At 41.3% G+C, this 15,590-nt stretch overlaps 2 protein-coding genes across 3 annotated transcripts; both read left to right on the top strand.

Moving 5' to 3' along the window:
* The first annotated feature begins 1,194 nt into the window (after positions 1-1,194).
* On the top strand, positions 1,195-3,518 carry LOC309688401 (retinol-binding protein 2-like). Its single transcript, XM_082504113.1, has 4 exons — positions 1,195-1,343; positions 2,421-2,599; positions 2,705-2,806; positions 3,065-3,518. Exons 1-4 carry the CDS (start codon positions 1,271-1,273, stop codon positions 3,116-3,118), a joined length of 408 nt encoding a protein of 135 aa, XP_082360239.1. The 5' UTR covers positions 1,195-1,270; the 3' UTR covers positions 3,119-3,518.
* Positions 3,519-3,576: 58 nt separating this feature from the next.
* LOC309688399 (coatomer subunit beta'-like) lies at positions 3,577-15,585 on the top strand. Of its 2 annotated transcripts, none has more exons than XM_082504110.1 (23): positions 3,577-3,741; positions 4,234-4,325; positions 4,795-4,932; positions 5,100-5,186; positions 5,379-5,505; positions 5,797-5,945; positions 6,250-6,396; positions 7,848-7,947; positions 8,031-8,173; positions 8,354-8,553; positions 8,819-8,929; positions 10,082-10,170; positions 10,273-10,379; positions 10,486-10,629; positions 10,759-10,889; positions 11,068-11,275; positions 11,600-11,710; positions 12,087-12,301; positions 12,414-12,506; positions 12,752-12,932; positions 13,090-13,161; positions 13,662-14,633; positions 14,714-15,585. In XM_082504110.1, the coding sequence occupies exons 2-23, from the start codon at positions 4,323-4,325 to the stop codon at positions 14,795-14,797; spliced, it is 3,612 nt and encodes a 1,203-aa protein (XP_082360236.1). In that variant the 5' UTR covers positions 3,577-3,741; positions 4,234-4,322; the 3' UTR covers positions 14,798-15,585. The 2 variants fall into 2 exon arrangements, with proteins under 2 accessions (XP_082360236.1, XP_082360237.1); XM_082504111.1 differs by lacking the exon at positions 3,577-3,741 and adding an exon at positions 3,764-3,953.
* The last annotated feature ends 5 nt before the right edge of the window (positions 15,586-15,590 follow it).

The raw sequence follows: 15,590 nt of genomic DNA, 5'->3' as shown, positions 1-15,590 counted from the left end.
TAAATGCGAGCGTGAGCGCGCGGTACCGCTGCCGTTGTGAAACCATGTGACAACAGCACAATATTTTATGAAAATCACTGCAGCTTCTGAAAGAGATCCAGAGAGTGAGTCATATTGACTCTGTGTCGGACACAGTCTCTGCTGGGGTATCTGATTCAATGAACAGACATGGAAGAGGACTGGATTAGATGGCAGCTTTCAGAATTCTTAAACACAAATAAGGAACTGTGATCCAATGCCGAAACCCCCGCACACATAAACCAACCAGAAACTTTTCATTAACCCGAACTAAGCAGCTCAGACATTAACACAGAGAAAGACTGTGTTGTAAAAATGTGAGCACACACTCACACTCAATTGCTGATAAAGTAAATCCAGCTGACTGAGGCCTGAGTGTCTTATCTTATCAAACGATTTGCCAATAAAGAAAAAAAAGTCTGTGTTTGAGTCAACAGAATTTCTTCCTTTGAAGTTAAAAAAAAGAGAGAGAAAAGAATGTCTCCACTGCTAAAACTCCCAAACCTATCCCTAAGGTAATCAGCACACATCTCCATGCTCCACTACAGCTCATCTCCACTCCAGCACATTAGAATGAGTGATTGCGGAAGTTGGAAATGGAGATTGGAACAAGTGCAGGAGACTCTTTACAGTGCATCAGTGTGATGCTCGGAACTCGAAGCATGCACAAAGTCTACTCTCAGCTGTAGGTAATATGAGATTTTATATCACAACATTACACACAAACCCACATGAGTGTGTTTACAATGCAAAAAATGCAAACCTAAGCTTATTCTGCATACATACACACACACACACACACTCACTGAAAGGACAAACAATGACCCTGTCCTTTGGTCCACACACACATGCACACAGACGCACACACATGCTTCCCTTTTATGCCTTAGTGAGGACATCTAATTGACATAATGCTTTCCTTAGCCGCTCATCCTAACCCTAACCATCAAAAATGAATGCCTAACCCCAAACCTCAGCCTAAACCTAACCATAACCTAACTGTAACCCTGACACTAAAACCACATTTTGACCCTCAAGCTTGTGGGAAATGTTGGTTCCCACAAGCATAGTCCTCACATAGTGGTATAAGTGTGAACACACACACACATGCACACTCAAGCACTTTCACACACATACACACAGGAACAAACACAGTATATATAAAGGGCTGGGCGTCGCACTGCCTCTCTCTCTCTGCTTAACAAACACACGTTACAGTAAACTCCTGCCTTCAAACGCACACCAGTCAAACATGCCTGCAGATTACAATGGACGTTGGGAGATGGTGAGCAATGACAACTTTGAGGACGTCATGAAAGCCCTCGGTAAGTCACGCTCATGCAACATCTGATACGGCATAGAACGAGACAATTTGGGGCTTGACAACTTTCTTTAAAAAACCAACCCAAAAACACACACTGTAGCTTACTGTAGCTCAGTTACAGTGCTGTAATTAAAAGCAGCCAAATAGACAGGAAGGTCTGGGCATGAAATCTAGCATGTGTGTGACAGAAAAGATGAGAGAGCAGCAGCGTGAGAGACAGATGAAGACAGTGGAAAGAGGAAGGGAAAAAAAAGAAGAGTGCTATGGCACTGCTTCATTTCATCATTGAGCTGCTGTCAGGCCGAGTTAACCTCCACTCTGTGAGCGGTTGCCATCTGTTACGACGCCAAATAAATATTGATTCACTCCTTTCTGCATTTTCATCCTCCACGATCCGCAGAAATGGAAGACAGATTCCGACCCTGGATCAGGCAGCGGGCCAGCTCGTCAATTTTTTAAAAAGGAGGGGGAAAAAAGGCTCTCCTTCCTTTTTCTTTTTTTTTTTTGGCGTGTCGTTGATCAGGCCCAGAAACACTTTCATTATTCACGACTCTATCTGCAATTCATAAAACAACCCTCAGTACACTCGGCTCACACGAAATCCAGGAAATCCTCAATGCCTCCGCCTCATTTCCATCCAGCGGATGGGAAAATGACATCCTTATGGAAATGGGTCAAAAATATCATTTAGATGGGTAAATATAGGGACCTCATCTGTAAGAGTGATGGGAAGAAATTGAATTTTCACTTTAGGGCAAATGGGATATGAATATCTAAACGGTCAGGATGGGTGGTTCTCTTTGGCAGAGCCCAAACTGAGCAGGATGGAAAACTCATTTAGGCCTCTTCTGACTGGGAGCAAGGTCATTTTTAAAGAGTAAACAAAACTGTCAAAAGGACCAGCAGGAGAGGAATCATAATAAGTGGCCTGTGGTGTTGTGTGTATTTCTGTTGGATGTGTGCTTTGGGTGTGTGCACGCACACACAAAGACAGGACAGAATATTCTTCACAGACCCACAAAGAGTTGATGCCTCAGCTGACACTGCGTTCACTTTTTGCATCCCTGCATGCTTGCAGACATTGACTTTGCCACCAGGAAGATCGCCGTCCACCTGCATCAGACGAAAGTGATAGTCCAGAATGGAGACAAGTTTGAAACGAAGACCCTCAGCACCTTCCGAAACTACGAAGTCAACTTCACCGTGGGTGAGGAGTTTGAGGAGTACACAAAGGGACTGGACAGCCGAAAGGTCATGGTAGGACTGAATTTGTTTACTCCTAGAACCTTTAACAAGTGCACCTTGTGTTGAACCAGTGATGCATTAAGCGCTATGTCTTTGTCCTATATTGTGGTGTAACAGACACTAGTTACCTGGGATGGGGATAAGCTGGTGTGTGTTCAGAAGGGGGAGAAAGAAAATCGTGGCTGGAGACACTGGATTGAGGGAGACCTACTACACCTGGTAAGAAAAAATGTGACATGCTGGGAAATTTCCACCATATATTTAGATGTTCTTGTGTTTTGAATCTTTCAAAAGCAGTTAAACTTACTTATTGGAATCTTATCCATTAAGTCAGTTAAATGTCATAACAAAGATAATGAATCACTATCTAAAAAAACAACAACACACATGCGGGCTCAGCCTTGTTGTGTAATCTAGACAGACATGTGTTGCACCATGTTGGACTTTAAGTCTGAAGGTCTGTACCCTCTCTTCTAGGAAATCCACGTTCTCGACAAAATCTGCCACCAAGTATTTAAGAAGGCGAAATAACATGGGAATGAAGTTCAACTGCACAAAACCGTCTGCTGTGTCTTTTTTTAAAATGTGATTATGGAGAGCTGCAATAAACTGATGTCACACAACTTTTCTAATTTACTGTGATTTTGATATGATATATTTTGTTTATTAAATGCATACAAAAAGTGAAGTCCAACCTTGCTCATAAATCCAGCACTGGATTAAAAAGTACAGGCTTTTAAACACATAAAGAGTGTATGTTTTATACATTAAAATTAACTTTTATAATTAAAGGTTTCTCTGATATGTAAGTAATGTATGTAATAATGTCTGATGTCTAAACTATAAACAGAGAAATACTAATTATACACGCCAGAATGAATAAAGGAATGCGTCAGAAAATAACGTTCATCTGTTCTTCTGTCAGACAAACGTAAATAAAAGACCAAAATAATAATTTGCTTGGAAATTATTGAGAACCAAATGCGGAGGTAAAAGTGTACAAGTGATGCCGTGTGTTGCCTCTACAGGAAATGCGCAAGAATCCACGTTGGAGGAAGCTGTGTAAATCACACAGCGGCTGAGATATACAGGCCGGAAATTTCTGTCTTCACAAGAAAAGATTTATGCTGTTGCTGAGAAATGTGTTTGAAATGGTGCTCACCCCCAAAAAACAGGAAGCAGCACATATATAAACCTGCATACATACTGTAAAACGGGATACAGTCTATCCCGTATAGCCCACTGTAACTTGTTGAAATATCAACCTTTATATATTTAGTGTTGCATTAATTACTATACCTAATAGTTAAAAAATTATTCACAGCTAATGTGTAGCTCTGACAACGAGAAAACCTGTTATAAAATGGTATTTTCTTAACCATATTTATATGTGCAGAACAACTGCTAGCTTAGCTTTCCTAAGTGTGAACATGCAGAGCTAGCATCTTGTTATTGAAGAAATACTAGTCACTTATTTGCACAAACGCCTTTAATTAAAGCTAGCAAAATCTACAAGACGGGTGTTTATACTGAGCCTTGTGGTTCTATATTCGGCTTTATAACGCTGTTGAAAGTTGGGCGTTCAGGCTTATTTTGGAAAATCTGTACCGGAGGTAGTTTTTGAAGCTCCTCGAACTTTCTTACAGAAACTTCCTCCGCTGAGCTCCACAGGCAGGCAGCAGTGAGGCCCGTATTTACAGTGGACAGCACCGCAGAGACTCACCGATGTGCAGCCATGGTAGGTACAACTGAAACACTAAACTGTTTATGTGACTATTCTTTAAGAAAAAAATTATAGTTATTTCGTTTGCAGTTTTTTTAAGGGTGTTTGTCAGCGACATAATAATTGTGACATAATAACTTGGAATAACTTTGTATGTCTTAAACTCTCAAAATGAGACAATGAAAAGGCTGAAAAAAACACTTTTGTCCTTTGGTTGTTGGATATTTTGAACATGCATTCGTAATACTAAATAAGCAGAGTTATGCAAAGACTTGAAAGGACTTGTTGTTATGGAGCAGGCATGCATATAAAATCTGGTATGGGAAGTATCAACAGACACAACCCCACCCTCAAGGTAGCCAAAAACTGAAATCAAACCGCAGCTGAGACACGCTGATTACTGACAAAATTGGATGATTAAAGCTTACTTTAACATATTTTTGCAGCGTTATTATCTCTTTGTCTTTTCACTCTTATTCCACAGCCTCTGAGACTGGACATCAAGCGGAAGCTGACAGCTCGGTCAGACCGGGTGAAGAGTGCGGACCTGCATCCCACTGAGCCGTGGATGGTGGTCAGCCTCTACAGCGGCACCGTGGTGGTCTGGAACCATGAAACACAGGTCACCATCCATCTCTGCACATTTGTACAAAGCCGTTTGATCTCCCCCCTAATCGCTCGTTAAGTGGTTACATGAAATAACCAATCTTTTCATCTTCCTTCATCTGTGCTTTTGATGTCTTTAATGGTGATGTAGTCTGACAGCATGGGGCTTTTTTCTGTGTGTAGACGATAGTGAAAACATTCGAGCTGTGTGATCTGCCTGTAAGAGTGGCCAAGTTCATAGCCAGGAAACACTGGGTCATCACTGGAGCCGTAAGTATTTGAATTCATGTGCACTGCTGATTCAAATCTTTTATTTTTACTGTATGTTTTTTGTGCAAATACCAATACAAATGTGACAGTTTTAAGGTTAAAAAGAATGAGTCTGTTGTGTGTAATGTTGGCTTTGGTAGATGACCCGTTTCTAATTGGCAGAGAAATTCAAATCTCTTTGACTGTCTGCAGGATGACATGCAGGTCCGAGTGTTTAACTACAACACGCTGGAGAGAGTTCACTTGTTTGAGGCTCACTCTGACTACATCCGATGCATCGTTGTCCACCCCACACAGCCATACATCCTCACCAGCAGTGGTAGGAAACTGCCACCGCACATACTCACATAAACACAAATGCTCTCATATAAAATGACCTCATGCATGTAACTTTTTAAACTTTGCAAGCTGTAATCATCATCATCATGTTTTTTCCTGCTTCTTGTTTACTGCCTCTCTACGCTCTTCTCTCCTTGCCTTTTCCCTCACCCCAACCGATCACAGCAGTTGGATGGCCTTTCCGTGTCTGGCTTTTTTTTTGTGATGTGGTGCTACGGTGTGTAAATAAAATTGAATTGAAATTACGTTTCTCGTGTTTCCGTGTTTTTAGATGACATGTTGATCAAGCTGTGGGACTGGGACAGAAAGTGGTTGTGCAGTCAGGTGTTTGAGGGACACACTCACTATGTCATGCAGATTGTCATCAACCCCAGAGATACCAACCAGTTTGCCAGTGCCTCTCTGGACAGGACTATTAAGGTATACACATACGCACACACAAGCACACCTAGCGAATACAGGAAAGTAATTGTGAGAACAGGCAAGGAAGACCGCTGTAAGCCATGAAGAAATGAAAGTGTTTTTCAGTTTAAATGAAGTTAAAGGAGACAAAAAGGAGGAACACACAGGTGTAGTTTCTCTACAGGAGGAAGAAAAGGGGGATTGGTGGTCTTCATTTTGAGAAACACTACTGCTAACAATACAATTTAAGTGAGACAGGAGCAGTAATTTGCTGACATTATTCAGTTGCTCAGTGATAAACAACTCAATTGTTGTACTGTAGGTGTGGCAGCTGGGCTCCAAGACTCCCAACTTTACTCTGGAGGGCCATGAGAAGGGAGTGAATTGTATTGATTACAACAGTGGCGGAGACAAGCCGTACCTCATATCAGGGGCTGATGATCGCCTGGTCAAGATCTGGGATTATCAGGTTATCACAAACACACTAGACTGCTTTTTTCTTCCTTTCTGCACCCTAGGATCAAAACAGTTTATTGCCATAATTATGTGACATCTATTATACAAAACATGCAAAGAGGTACACAAAAACAATAAATACAATAACAACACACTACAGTATTAAGAAAATATTTCCACCATAACCTGTATATAAAAGATGGACATATTACCCACTGTTATTTTCAAGCCTTCAGTTTGATCATTTGTATTTGATTTGATTTGATTTGATTTGTGGATGAAAAGTTTCATGTCTAACTCATCCGCTAACAGTAACTAGCTTGGTTAGCAAGGAGTATCCAAACACTGTACATAGTGCATGACACAGACACAGCTACCTGCTAATTAGGGCTAATATATAAATAAAATATTAGAATTTCACTCAACAAAAAAATGTAATGCAGAGATTTTTGGATGGTCTGATTATCAACACTATAAAAAACACGGTCACTCAAATGGTAACACTGTTATCTTTCCTGCATCAGTGTAACTCCTCTTTCGTCTATAAAAACAAACATGGAAAATGATGGACAAAAGGCCAAACTCTCATCGCCACTCCAAAATAGATAATCAAGCACTATCAAGTCTTTTGATAGTTTCATATTTGAAGTTAGCTCTCTGAGCCAGCGGTGATGTTGCTGCACTGTATAAAAGTATCCACAATCTACCAGAGTGTGTAAAAATATGAAAAACATGTAGTGCTGACTCAAGGTTAATGACAGCTTCAACTCAAGGAGTCTTTCATCTTTGGTTTCCATCTACAACATTTGGGCAAAGCTGCTTTCAGTTAAGGCGGCTGAGGTGTGTGTGTGCATCAGAGTGTGAAGCACAGATTGCAAATATAGTCTGAAGACGTAACTGAAAGACTCTCAGGTCTGCCTTAAACTGTAGCCAACATTGGTACCCATAGCTGAAATTTCCTTGCCCTGATGAAGTGTTTGTTTTCTTTGGGACTGTTGATAGTGATTCTCATTAGCTAAAAACTAGACACAATTAAGTGCTATCATTATTACTTTGGACATTAGGGGCCTTTGTATTAGATTTTTTTCTATATCTGGTACAATTTATGTATGTACACTGTACATGCTAAAAAGCAAAATAAGAAAAAGGCTTAAAGATAAACACCTTTTATTCTAAATACAGCTAAATCAGGACAGTTAAATAACTCATATGGTTATTATGAATGGAAAGCAAAACCATATCTATGTAACCATTTCTATTTCTGCTGTTCCCATTTAATTTTGCAACAGTAAGAGGTGCATCTGTAGTAGAAGTAAACGTAAGAAGGTGTTATATAGCCATTATATGCAAAGTCGTTGTCCTTCAGCGTTGATATAGTCAATTCACACACGTTCATGTGCATTCATATAAAAAACTTACCACATGTGAAAAGAACAAGAAACAGTGTGTGCTTTATCTCCCTAGAACAAAACGTGTGTTCAGACTCTGGAAGGTCACGCTCAGAATGTGACCTGCGTCAGCTTCCATCCGCAGCTGCCAATCATTCTCACAGGCGCTGAAGATGGTGGGTCAAACATTGGTACATGTTTCTGCTCCCAAATGGGCACGGCATCTTGCTTAAAGTTTGACCTTTTGTCCTTTCCATAGGCACTGTTCGTGTGTGGCACTCCAACACCTACCGGCTGGAAAACACACTCAACTATGGCATGGAGCGGGTGTGGTGCATATGTGGCCAGCCCGGCTCCAACAGTGTGGCTATAGGCTTTGATGAAGGCAGCATCATCATCAAGGTAGTTATATTTGTAGTTTTCTCACAGATTTTCTGAATAGACTTTTTAAGTAGTGGCGTGGTTAAGATTCAGCTGATGATGTAACATCTCCGTCCTCCATTTCTTCATATACCTTTCTCTCTTGTTTCCCTTTATTATTCTTAATCCTTCTTCATCCACTCCCTCTCCTCTTTGTTTCAGATTGGTCGAGTGGAGCCCGTCATGTCCATGGACTCTAGCGGGAAGGTCATCTGGGCTCGTCACTCTGAAGTGCAGCAGGCCAACCTAAAGGCACTGACAGAGACTGAGATAAGGGATGGAGAGAGGCTCCCTCTGAGTGTGAAAGACCTGGGAAGCTGTGAGATTTACCCCCAGACAATCAGACACAGCCCTAATGGGAGGTAAAGCGCCAGGCTTTGGGTGGAAACAGCATGAGGTTTTGACTAATCTTTCTTTTTCCTCTAACCAAAATATGACCGTTATTAAAGTGTAAATTAGACTTGAACTGGATTTATGTCTAACTGCAGTGTGATTGTGTAATGCCTATGATTGTTTCAGTGCAGGTAAGATAGTGGCAGCCTGCGTGCTCACGGAGTCTTTGGGGTAAAAATCTTAAAGTATAATTTGATAATCATGTGTGTAATTTGTATATTTGCACACTGACAGATTTGTAGTGGTGTGTGGGGATGGGGAGTATATCATCTATACTGCCATGGCTTTGAGGAACAAGAGCTTCGGCTCTGCTCTGGAGTTTATCTGGGCACATGACTCTTCACAGTAAGTCTTTACCTTTACATTAAGGCTCAGCATTTTAGAAAATGTACTTTGTGCTGACTTAGATAAGAAAACCAATATCACACGTATGCTAAATATGCAGAGGCTGATTAGCTCAGAGTAAATACTGAAAACAGTAAACACTGTAAAAAGTTGCAGTTTTATAGGGTGAGTGGTACAGCCCAATTTCCAAAAAAGGTCTGAGGACTGAGTTCATTTTTAGGGAAGACCTAGCTTGTTTCAGCAGTGCAAATCTTAATCTATTTACAGAAGTGTTGCTTGATAGTAAAAGAGTCTAGGTGTGTAAATGGGCCTGTTTGCAAGATAGAACTATCGCCCATTAAAACCATTTGGCTCATTTTGAAATAAGAAATATGAAAAAGGAGGCTCTGTTGAGCAGCTAAATATCTATATTTTACATCAAGAATTGAAATATATTTGGCTTTCAAAAATCTACATCATCAGTCCCCCCCCCCCCCCCCCAAAAAAAAAAAAAATCACAGAATATTCTTAATGTGATGTAACTCAGGGGTAATAGTAACATCAAATGAATTTAACCTTAAGATAAAATCAGACTTCCTTGATTTAAACCCTGATATGTTGCCTTGTACTTTTTGCAAATGAACATAGCATTCATATGATTTGCAAAGTGTTCTTGCTCTCTTTTTTTTTTTTTTTACATTTTACACATCGTCCAATTTCAAATCAGTTCAATTTAGTTTTATTTGCTAAATCGCAGTAGCCTTAAGGCTCTTTTGTTATTGTAAGGCCCTACAGCAATACAGCAAAAAGTCCAGTTATCAGACAACCCCCCAGCGAGTAAAGCACTTGGCAACAATCGTAAGGAAATACTCCCTTTTAACAGGAAGAAACCCGGACAATCAGGGAGCGGCAGCCATCTGCTGAGACTGTTTGGGGATAAAGAGAGAGAGAGAGGACAAAAACATGCTGTGAAGAAGAGCCAGAGATTAATAATAACTAATGATTATATGGAGAGTGATTTTTTTAAAAACAGGATTTAAACTTGCTCATCGAACTGTCAACATAAACCCAAAATATGTACTCGTGAAAATGGTCAAAGGACTGATTAGCCTTACTGTAAGTCCCCTGTGGTCTGGTACATTATCATTATTATTATTATAAATATTGTTATAGGTATGCAGTCAGAGAAAGCAACAGTGTGGTCAAAATATTTAAGAACTTCAAAGAGAAGAAGACATTCAAACCCGAATTTGGAGCTGAAGGTGAGTTTCATGTCACGTTTTTGTTTGAATTTGTTGAATATATTTTTGAGAGCATATGTGTGAGTATCTGTGCCTATGTATTACTATCCTGCATCCCTACAGGCATCTTTGGTGGCTTCCTACTAGGAGTGAGGTCAAACAGCGGCCTGGCCTTTTACGACTGGGAGAGCTCTGAATTGATCCGGCGTATTGAGATCCAGCCTAAACATGTCAGCTATAATCCAATGAGCACTTTATCAGCTTAAATCGATACTAAATTTACTACTGTGGCTTTCTAATAAGAGTTGTTTTTTTTTTTTTTAATTGTGTCTTTAGGTCTTGTGGTCTGACTCTGGGGAGCTCGTCTGTATCGCTACAGATGAGTCTTTTTTCGTGCTGCGCTACCTACCAGAGCGAGTGTCCACAGCCCAGGAGTCTAAAGAAGGGGTGACAGAAGATGGGATAGAGGCTGCCTTTGAGGTCAGAGACTCACATGGTTAATTGTCTAGACTATTTAAGTAAAAATTTGACGTCTTAGAAGAATTCTGTTACCTTTTTAGATCATTTTTCAATCTCTTTTATGTCTGTCCTCTTTTTCCTGCTGGTCAGGTGCTGGGGGAGGTCCAAGAGGTGGTAAAGACAGGGGTTTGGGTGGGAGACTGCTTCATCTACACCAGCTCTGTTAACAGACTCAGCTATTATGTAGGAGGAGAGATAATCACCATTGCTCACATGGACAGGTAAACTCACAAATATGCATCTGCATTGTTTTTTTTTCCTTGGCATATTCATAAATGTTCCTGTAATGCTGCAAAATCTGTTGTATGGCTATGAATCCATTTAGTGTCTTATTTCACGTTTTATTTCCACTTGCTATCCAGTAAATTCAAAACTACAGACAGTCTTTCTTTGGTGTAGGACGATGTATCTGCTGGGCTACATCCCGAAGGATGACCGTCTCTACCTCGGAGACAAGGAGCTGAACGTTATCAGCTATTCGCTGCTGCTTTCTGTGCTAGAATATCAGACAGCTGTCATGAGGAAGGACTTCAGCACTGCTGACAAGGTTCTACCCACGATTCCCAAGAAGCAGCAGACCCGTGTAGCCCACTTCTTGGAGAAACAGGTATGTTTGCATGCCAGCTTTTACCTTGAAAATCCATCTTTGTGCTTCTCTTGCTCCTTTGGCTGAGTAAAAATTCAGGACTTGGACGAATGCATAATTTACAGAACATGAGGCAGCCAGATGGTGTGATACCTCTGGGCAGAATTTCTGTGTGTTTCTTATAAAACATATTTATCATGCAAGGGTTTTGGCTTCTCACGCAGTCACTTTTCCCCTATTCATATTGCTTCATATATCTAGCCTCTACTGCTGGCCATCACAACGAGTGAGAAAGGATAATATACAGAATATAGACTAATGACATTGTTATTTTGTGCTGTGTAGGGCTTTAGGCAGCAGGCCCTCGCTGTGTCCAATGACCCAGAGCATAAGTTTGAACTTGCTCTGCAGCTGGGAGAGCTCAAGACAGCCTATCAACTGGCCCTGAAAGTGGAGGTGAGAGCCTGGACAATTTCTATAGCTACTAAATGTTAGCGGCTATGTAAGGATGTCTTTAGACACTGTGCTACTCTGAGCTAAATGCTAAAGTTAGCTAAAGCTACAGAGTGGAATAGTTGTGTGGTGTATATTCACATAAATAAATCAATGATTATTGGTTTTGTTTTTTAATCAACAGCTGTGTAATTTGATGCATAATGTGCGCAGAATCAGTTATTTCCCCTATACAAGCCTGAGAGTGTGAGTCACAGACCCGGTGTCCCTTATTTAGTAACCGCTTTACAGTGTTTTGTTGTCGAGGTTCATGCCTTTCGTCCTGAGATAATCCGCTCTCCTGTCTCTTTGGCACCTCTGCTCGCGGGGGCCGAGTCAGTCAGAACAAAAATGGAAGCAGCTGGCAGAGCTTGCAACTACAAAGTGCCAGTTTAGCTTGGCTCAGGAGTGTCTCCACCAAGCTCAGGATTATGGGGGATTATTGCTTCTGGCCACCACTTCAGGCAACGTTGACATGGTGGGCCAACTGGCTGAGGGGGCAGAGAGAGATGGGAAGACCAACGTGGCCTTCCTCACCTACTTCCTGCAGGGGAGGTTAGTGCGTCAGGGGTAAAGAGCACAAAGGAGGTTTTTAAACTGACTTATGTGTTTAAACTTTATTCTTTTTTTCTGTCACCACCATCTTTGTTTTTTTGTACTTGCTCAGAGTGGACAAATGTCTGGACCTTTTGATCAAAACAGATCGACTGCCAGAAGCTGCATTCCTGGCAAGAACATATGTGCCCAGCCATGTCTCAAGGTAATGCTGCTTCTAATGAATACCTAACATATGTCCAAGTGTAACACTCTTTGCCTGTGGGCCTATCTGTTTGTGTCCTGAAGAACCTCTGCATGTATCACTTGGTGTGCCTGTTTTCCTCCCAGCTGTTGAAATAATTACTAGTCTGAATCAGAGTTTTTAGAAAAATGTTCTTTCTTATTAATTAGAATTTCTATAATATATTATGCATCACTGTGGCGATGTGTGTGCCTCTCTTCCTTCAGGGTGGTGAAACTCTGGAAGGAGAGTCTTTCCAAGGTCAACCAGAAGGCAGCAGATGCTCTGGCTGACCCCAGCCAGTACACCAACCTGTTCCCTGGCTTCCAGCAAGCCCTGCTGGCTGAGCAGTACCTGAAGGAGACTCATGTCGGGGTCAGACCTGCTTCAGAATACCCTCTCATTACGGTCAGTGCGAGAGTCAGTCGAACTGTATTTTCAAAGTTAAATCAGCATCTAAGATTTTTTGCATTTTCTGCAAAGCTCGTTGGACTATAGCTGTTCATACTTTGAACATAAGTTAAGAGTCTGAGATCCCACTTTTCCCATTTCTTTGGTTCTTTAGCCAAATGAAGAGCGCAGTCTTCTGGAGGAATCAGCAGGTTTTAGACCTAAAGGAGAAATCACTGACTCAGAGGTGAGAGCACAGTCTTCATCTCTACACATGCTCATTCAGTCAGTGCAGTCAAACAGGCTGCTCCTGTGTGTCAATAAGTGCCTAAGCTACTCTAAATGTCACAGCAGCATACCAGTCTTTTTTAATTTCCTTCCATGGTATCTTGACTACAGTGTAATATCCTAACCTAATATGTGTTTTTAGGGTAACAATATAAGCTAATGGATGATAACAAAAATGAAAAAGATTTGTAAAGATTTGTAATGGTTCACTGTGAGAAGCGAAAAAAACCCATTCAAATTTACCACTGATTCAGCTCCTTTCACACTTGACTGTTCTCTTTCATGCACCACGTCTGGCACATGGTGCATGAAAGAGAACAGTGTTGCTCCTTCTGTAAAACTTAAATGTAGTATCCAAATTTTAAAAAAGATATAACTTAAACAGATAATTAAAGCCAGCGGTTGAGCAAACACTGCAACTCCTTTTCTGAATTTGATCGTTCTGTGTTTTCTTTAAAGCAAGGGGCAGAGAGCATTAGTGAGGCCACCAGTGTGCCAGCAGTAACAGAAAGTAAATATTCAAAAGTTGCAGTAGTGGAGGAGGACACTTCAGTAAAACAAGAGTCGACTGATCCCGTTTCAGCAAGTGAAGTAGAATCTGTCCTGAGAGGAGCAGACCCTTTTCCTACTGCTGCTACAGAAGAACAAGCAGTGTCAGAATCAGGCGAGTCTAAAGCAGTGGAGGTGGGCACTAAAGCAGACACTCTAGTCTCTGTAGAGGAAATCACCAGGATGCCTGATGAGGAGGCTGAGATGGTACAGCTCAGTCCTGTGGAAGATGTCAGGTCATGTATGAAGAAAGACGTTCAGGAATTATCTTCAGAAACTGAAGCTCCACCTGCTGTTTGTGCTTCTGAAACAGAAACCACTCTAACAACACAAGAAGCGCCAAATGAGGCATTAGCAGCTGAGGATGTCCTGGTTAGCGCTGGTCTGACGGTCGATAATGAAGTTACGTCCGAGCCTATAGCACCTGGGGAAATGATCATTCATCAAGATCTGGAAAAAGATGGGATCGCCTCAGAAGTTCCAGGTTCAATGGGTGGAGCAGCAGAAACAGAAGAGACTCCTGTTACGTGCGAACTTGTTCCAGAAACAGCACCTTCACACACAGCAGTGGAGGAGCTCATCTCTTTTGAAACCGCAGATGTTCCAGCGCTGGACGCAGCTGTCCAGATTTTACCGGAGCTGACCCTGGATCCTCTGCTAGACTTGTTTGAAGATGCAGCGCCAGTACTGAAGCCTGTCCCAGCACAAGAACGAGAACAAGAGAAACAAACTGGAGAACTTCCAGTAAAGCCTCCTGTTATTCACAAGGCTGAGCCAGAGGTTTTAGCCCTCACTGTAGCTCATGCAGAAGGCCATGCAGCAGAAGAGGAAGGTCCTGAAAGACCTGAGGTACTGCCAGAGGACCTCGAGGCAAATGATGAGGTAAACAAAGGTTTATAAGTTTGTTACACTAATATTGCTATGAATGTTAAATCCAGAATCGTTTTGCCTTACACCTGTAGGCTCTGGATGATCTGGACAACTTTGACCTGGAGGATATTGACACCACAGATGTCAACCTAGATGAAGAGTTCCTGGGTGAATAGAAACTAGCCTTTCACAAGCCATTTTTTTCTGTTCAGTGATGCGAGTTTCATAAATCAAAACAATTAAGACTGAAGTGAATATTATTAGGCATTTTGCGTTCTTAGTTCTGGCCTAAACCCTTATCCAAACACGACAAAAAACAGCCTCCCAACTGCCCAGATCCCAGACTAATCGAACACAATGGAATAAGCCCAACCCACCTACCTTGCAGCCCACAAATCCCAAAGTATCTGCTCTCGATGCACGATGCCAGACACCCTTAAGAAGCCCGTCTATGCTTCAGTGGGACAGAGCTGTTTTGCTGGTTTCCAGCCACAACTCTGATGAGACCAGGCTGTATTTTAACACTATCTGCATATGCAGTGTATTAAAGCCAAAAATGTACTGACAGACAAATAGGCATTTCTTCATTGTTGCTAGCGTGCCTTTATGATTTTATTTTAAATGGTTTGTATCTTTAAATAAATACTTTGGGGTTTGCTGTGTCTCAAATCTAAGTGCTTCACGCTTTACTTGCTGACAGAAACATAGCCTTCATAGGAAAGAATCGCAATACCTCTCCCACAAGCATCACAGCATTTTATCAGACTCCAAATTACCATTGCACCGGTTCAATGTGAGTTAAATGTTCCGCATGCCATTCCACTTTATGCATTGTCTTAAATGATAAAGTCATAATTTTATTTCTAAGCTTATTAAATGATCAAAAACATACAAAATGTTGCTGTTGTTAGTGTGTTTAACATGGTTTTCTGCTTCCTTTGTTTGAAATAAAAACTGCATGCTACTGTG

The sequence above is a fragment of the Aulonocara stuartgranti genome (genome assembly GCF_965226115.1).
Source record: "Aulonocara stuartgranti genome assembly, chromosome: 14".
Taxonomy (NCBI): Eukaryota; Metazoa; Chordata; class Actinopteri; order Cichliformes; family Cichlidae; genus Aulonocara; species Aulonocara stuartgranti.
Note: the sequence above shows the minus strand (reverse complement) of the source record. Positions and strands in the feature narration are given on the sequence as shown.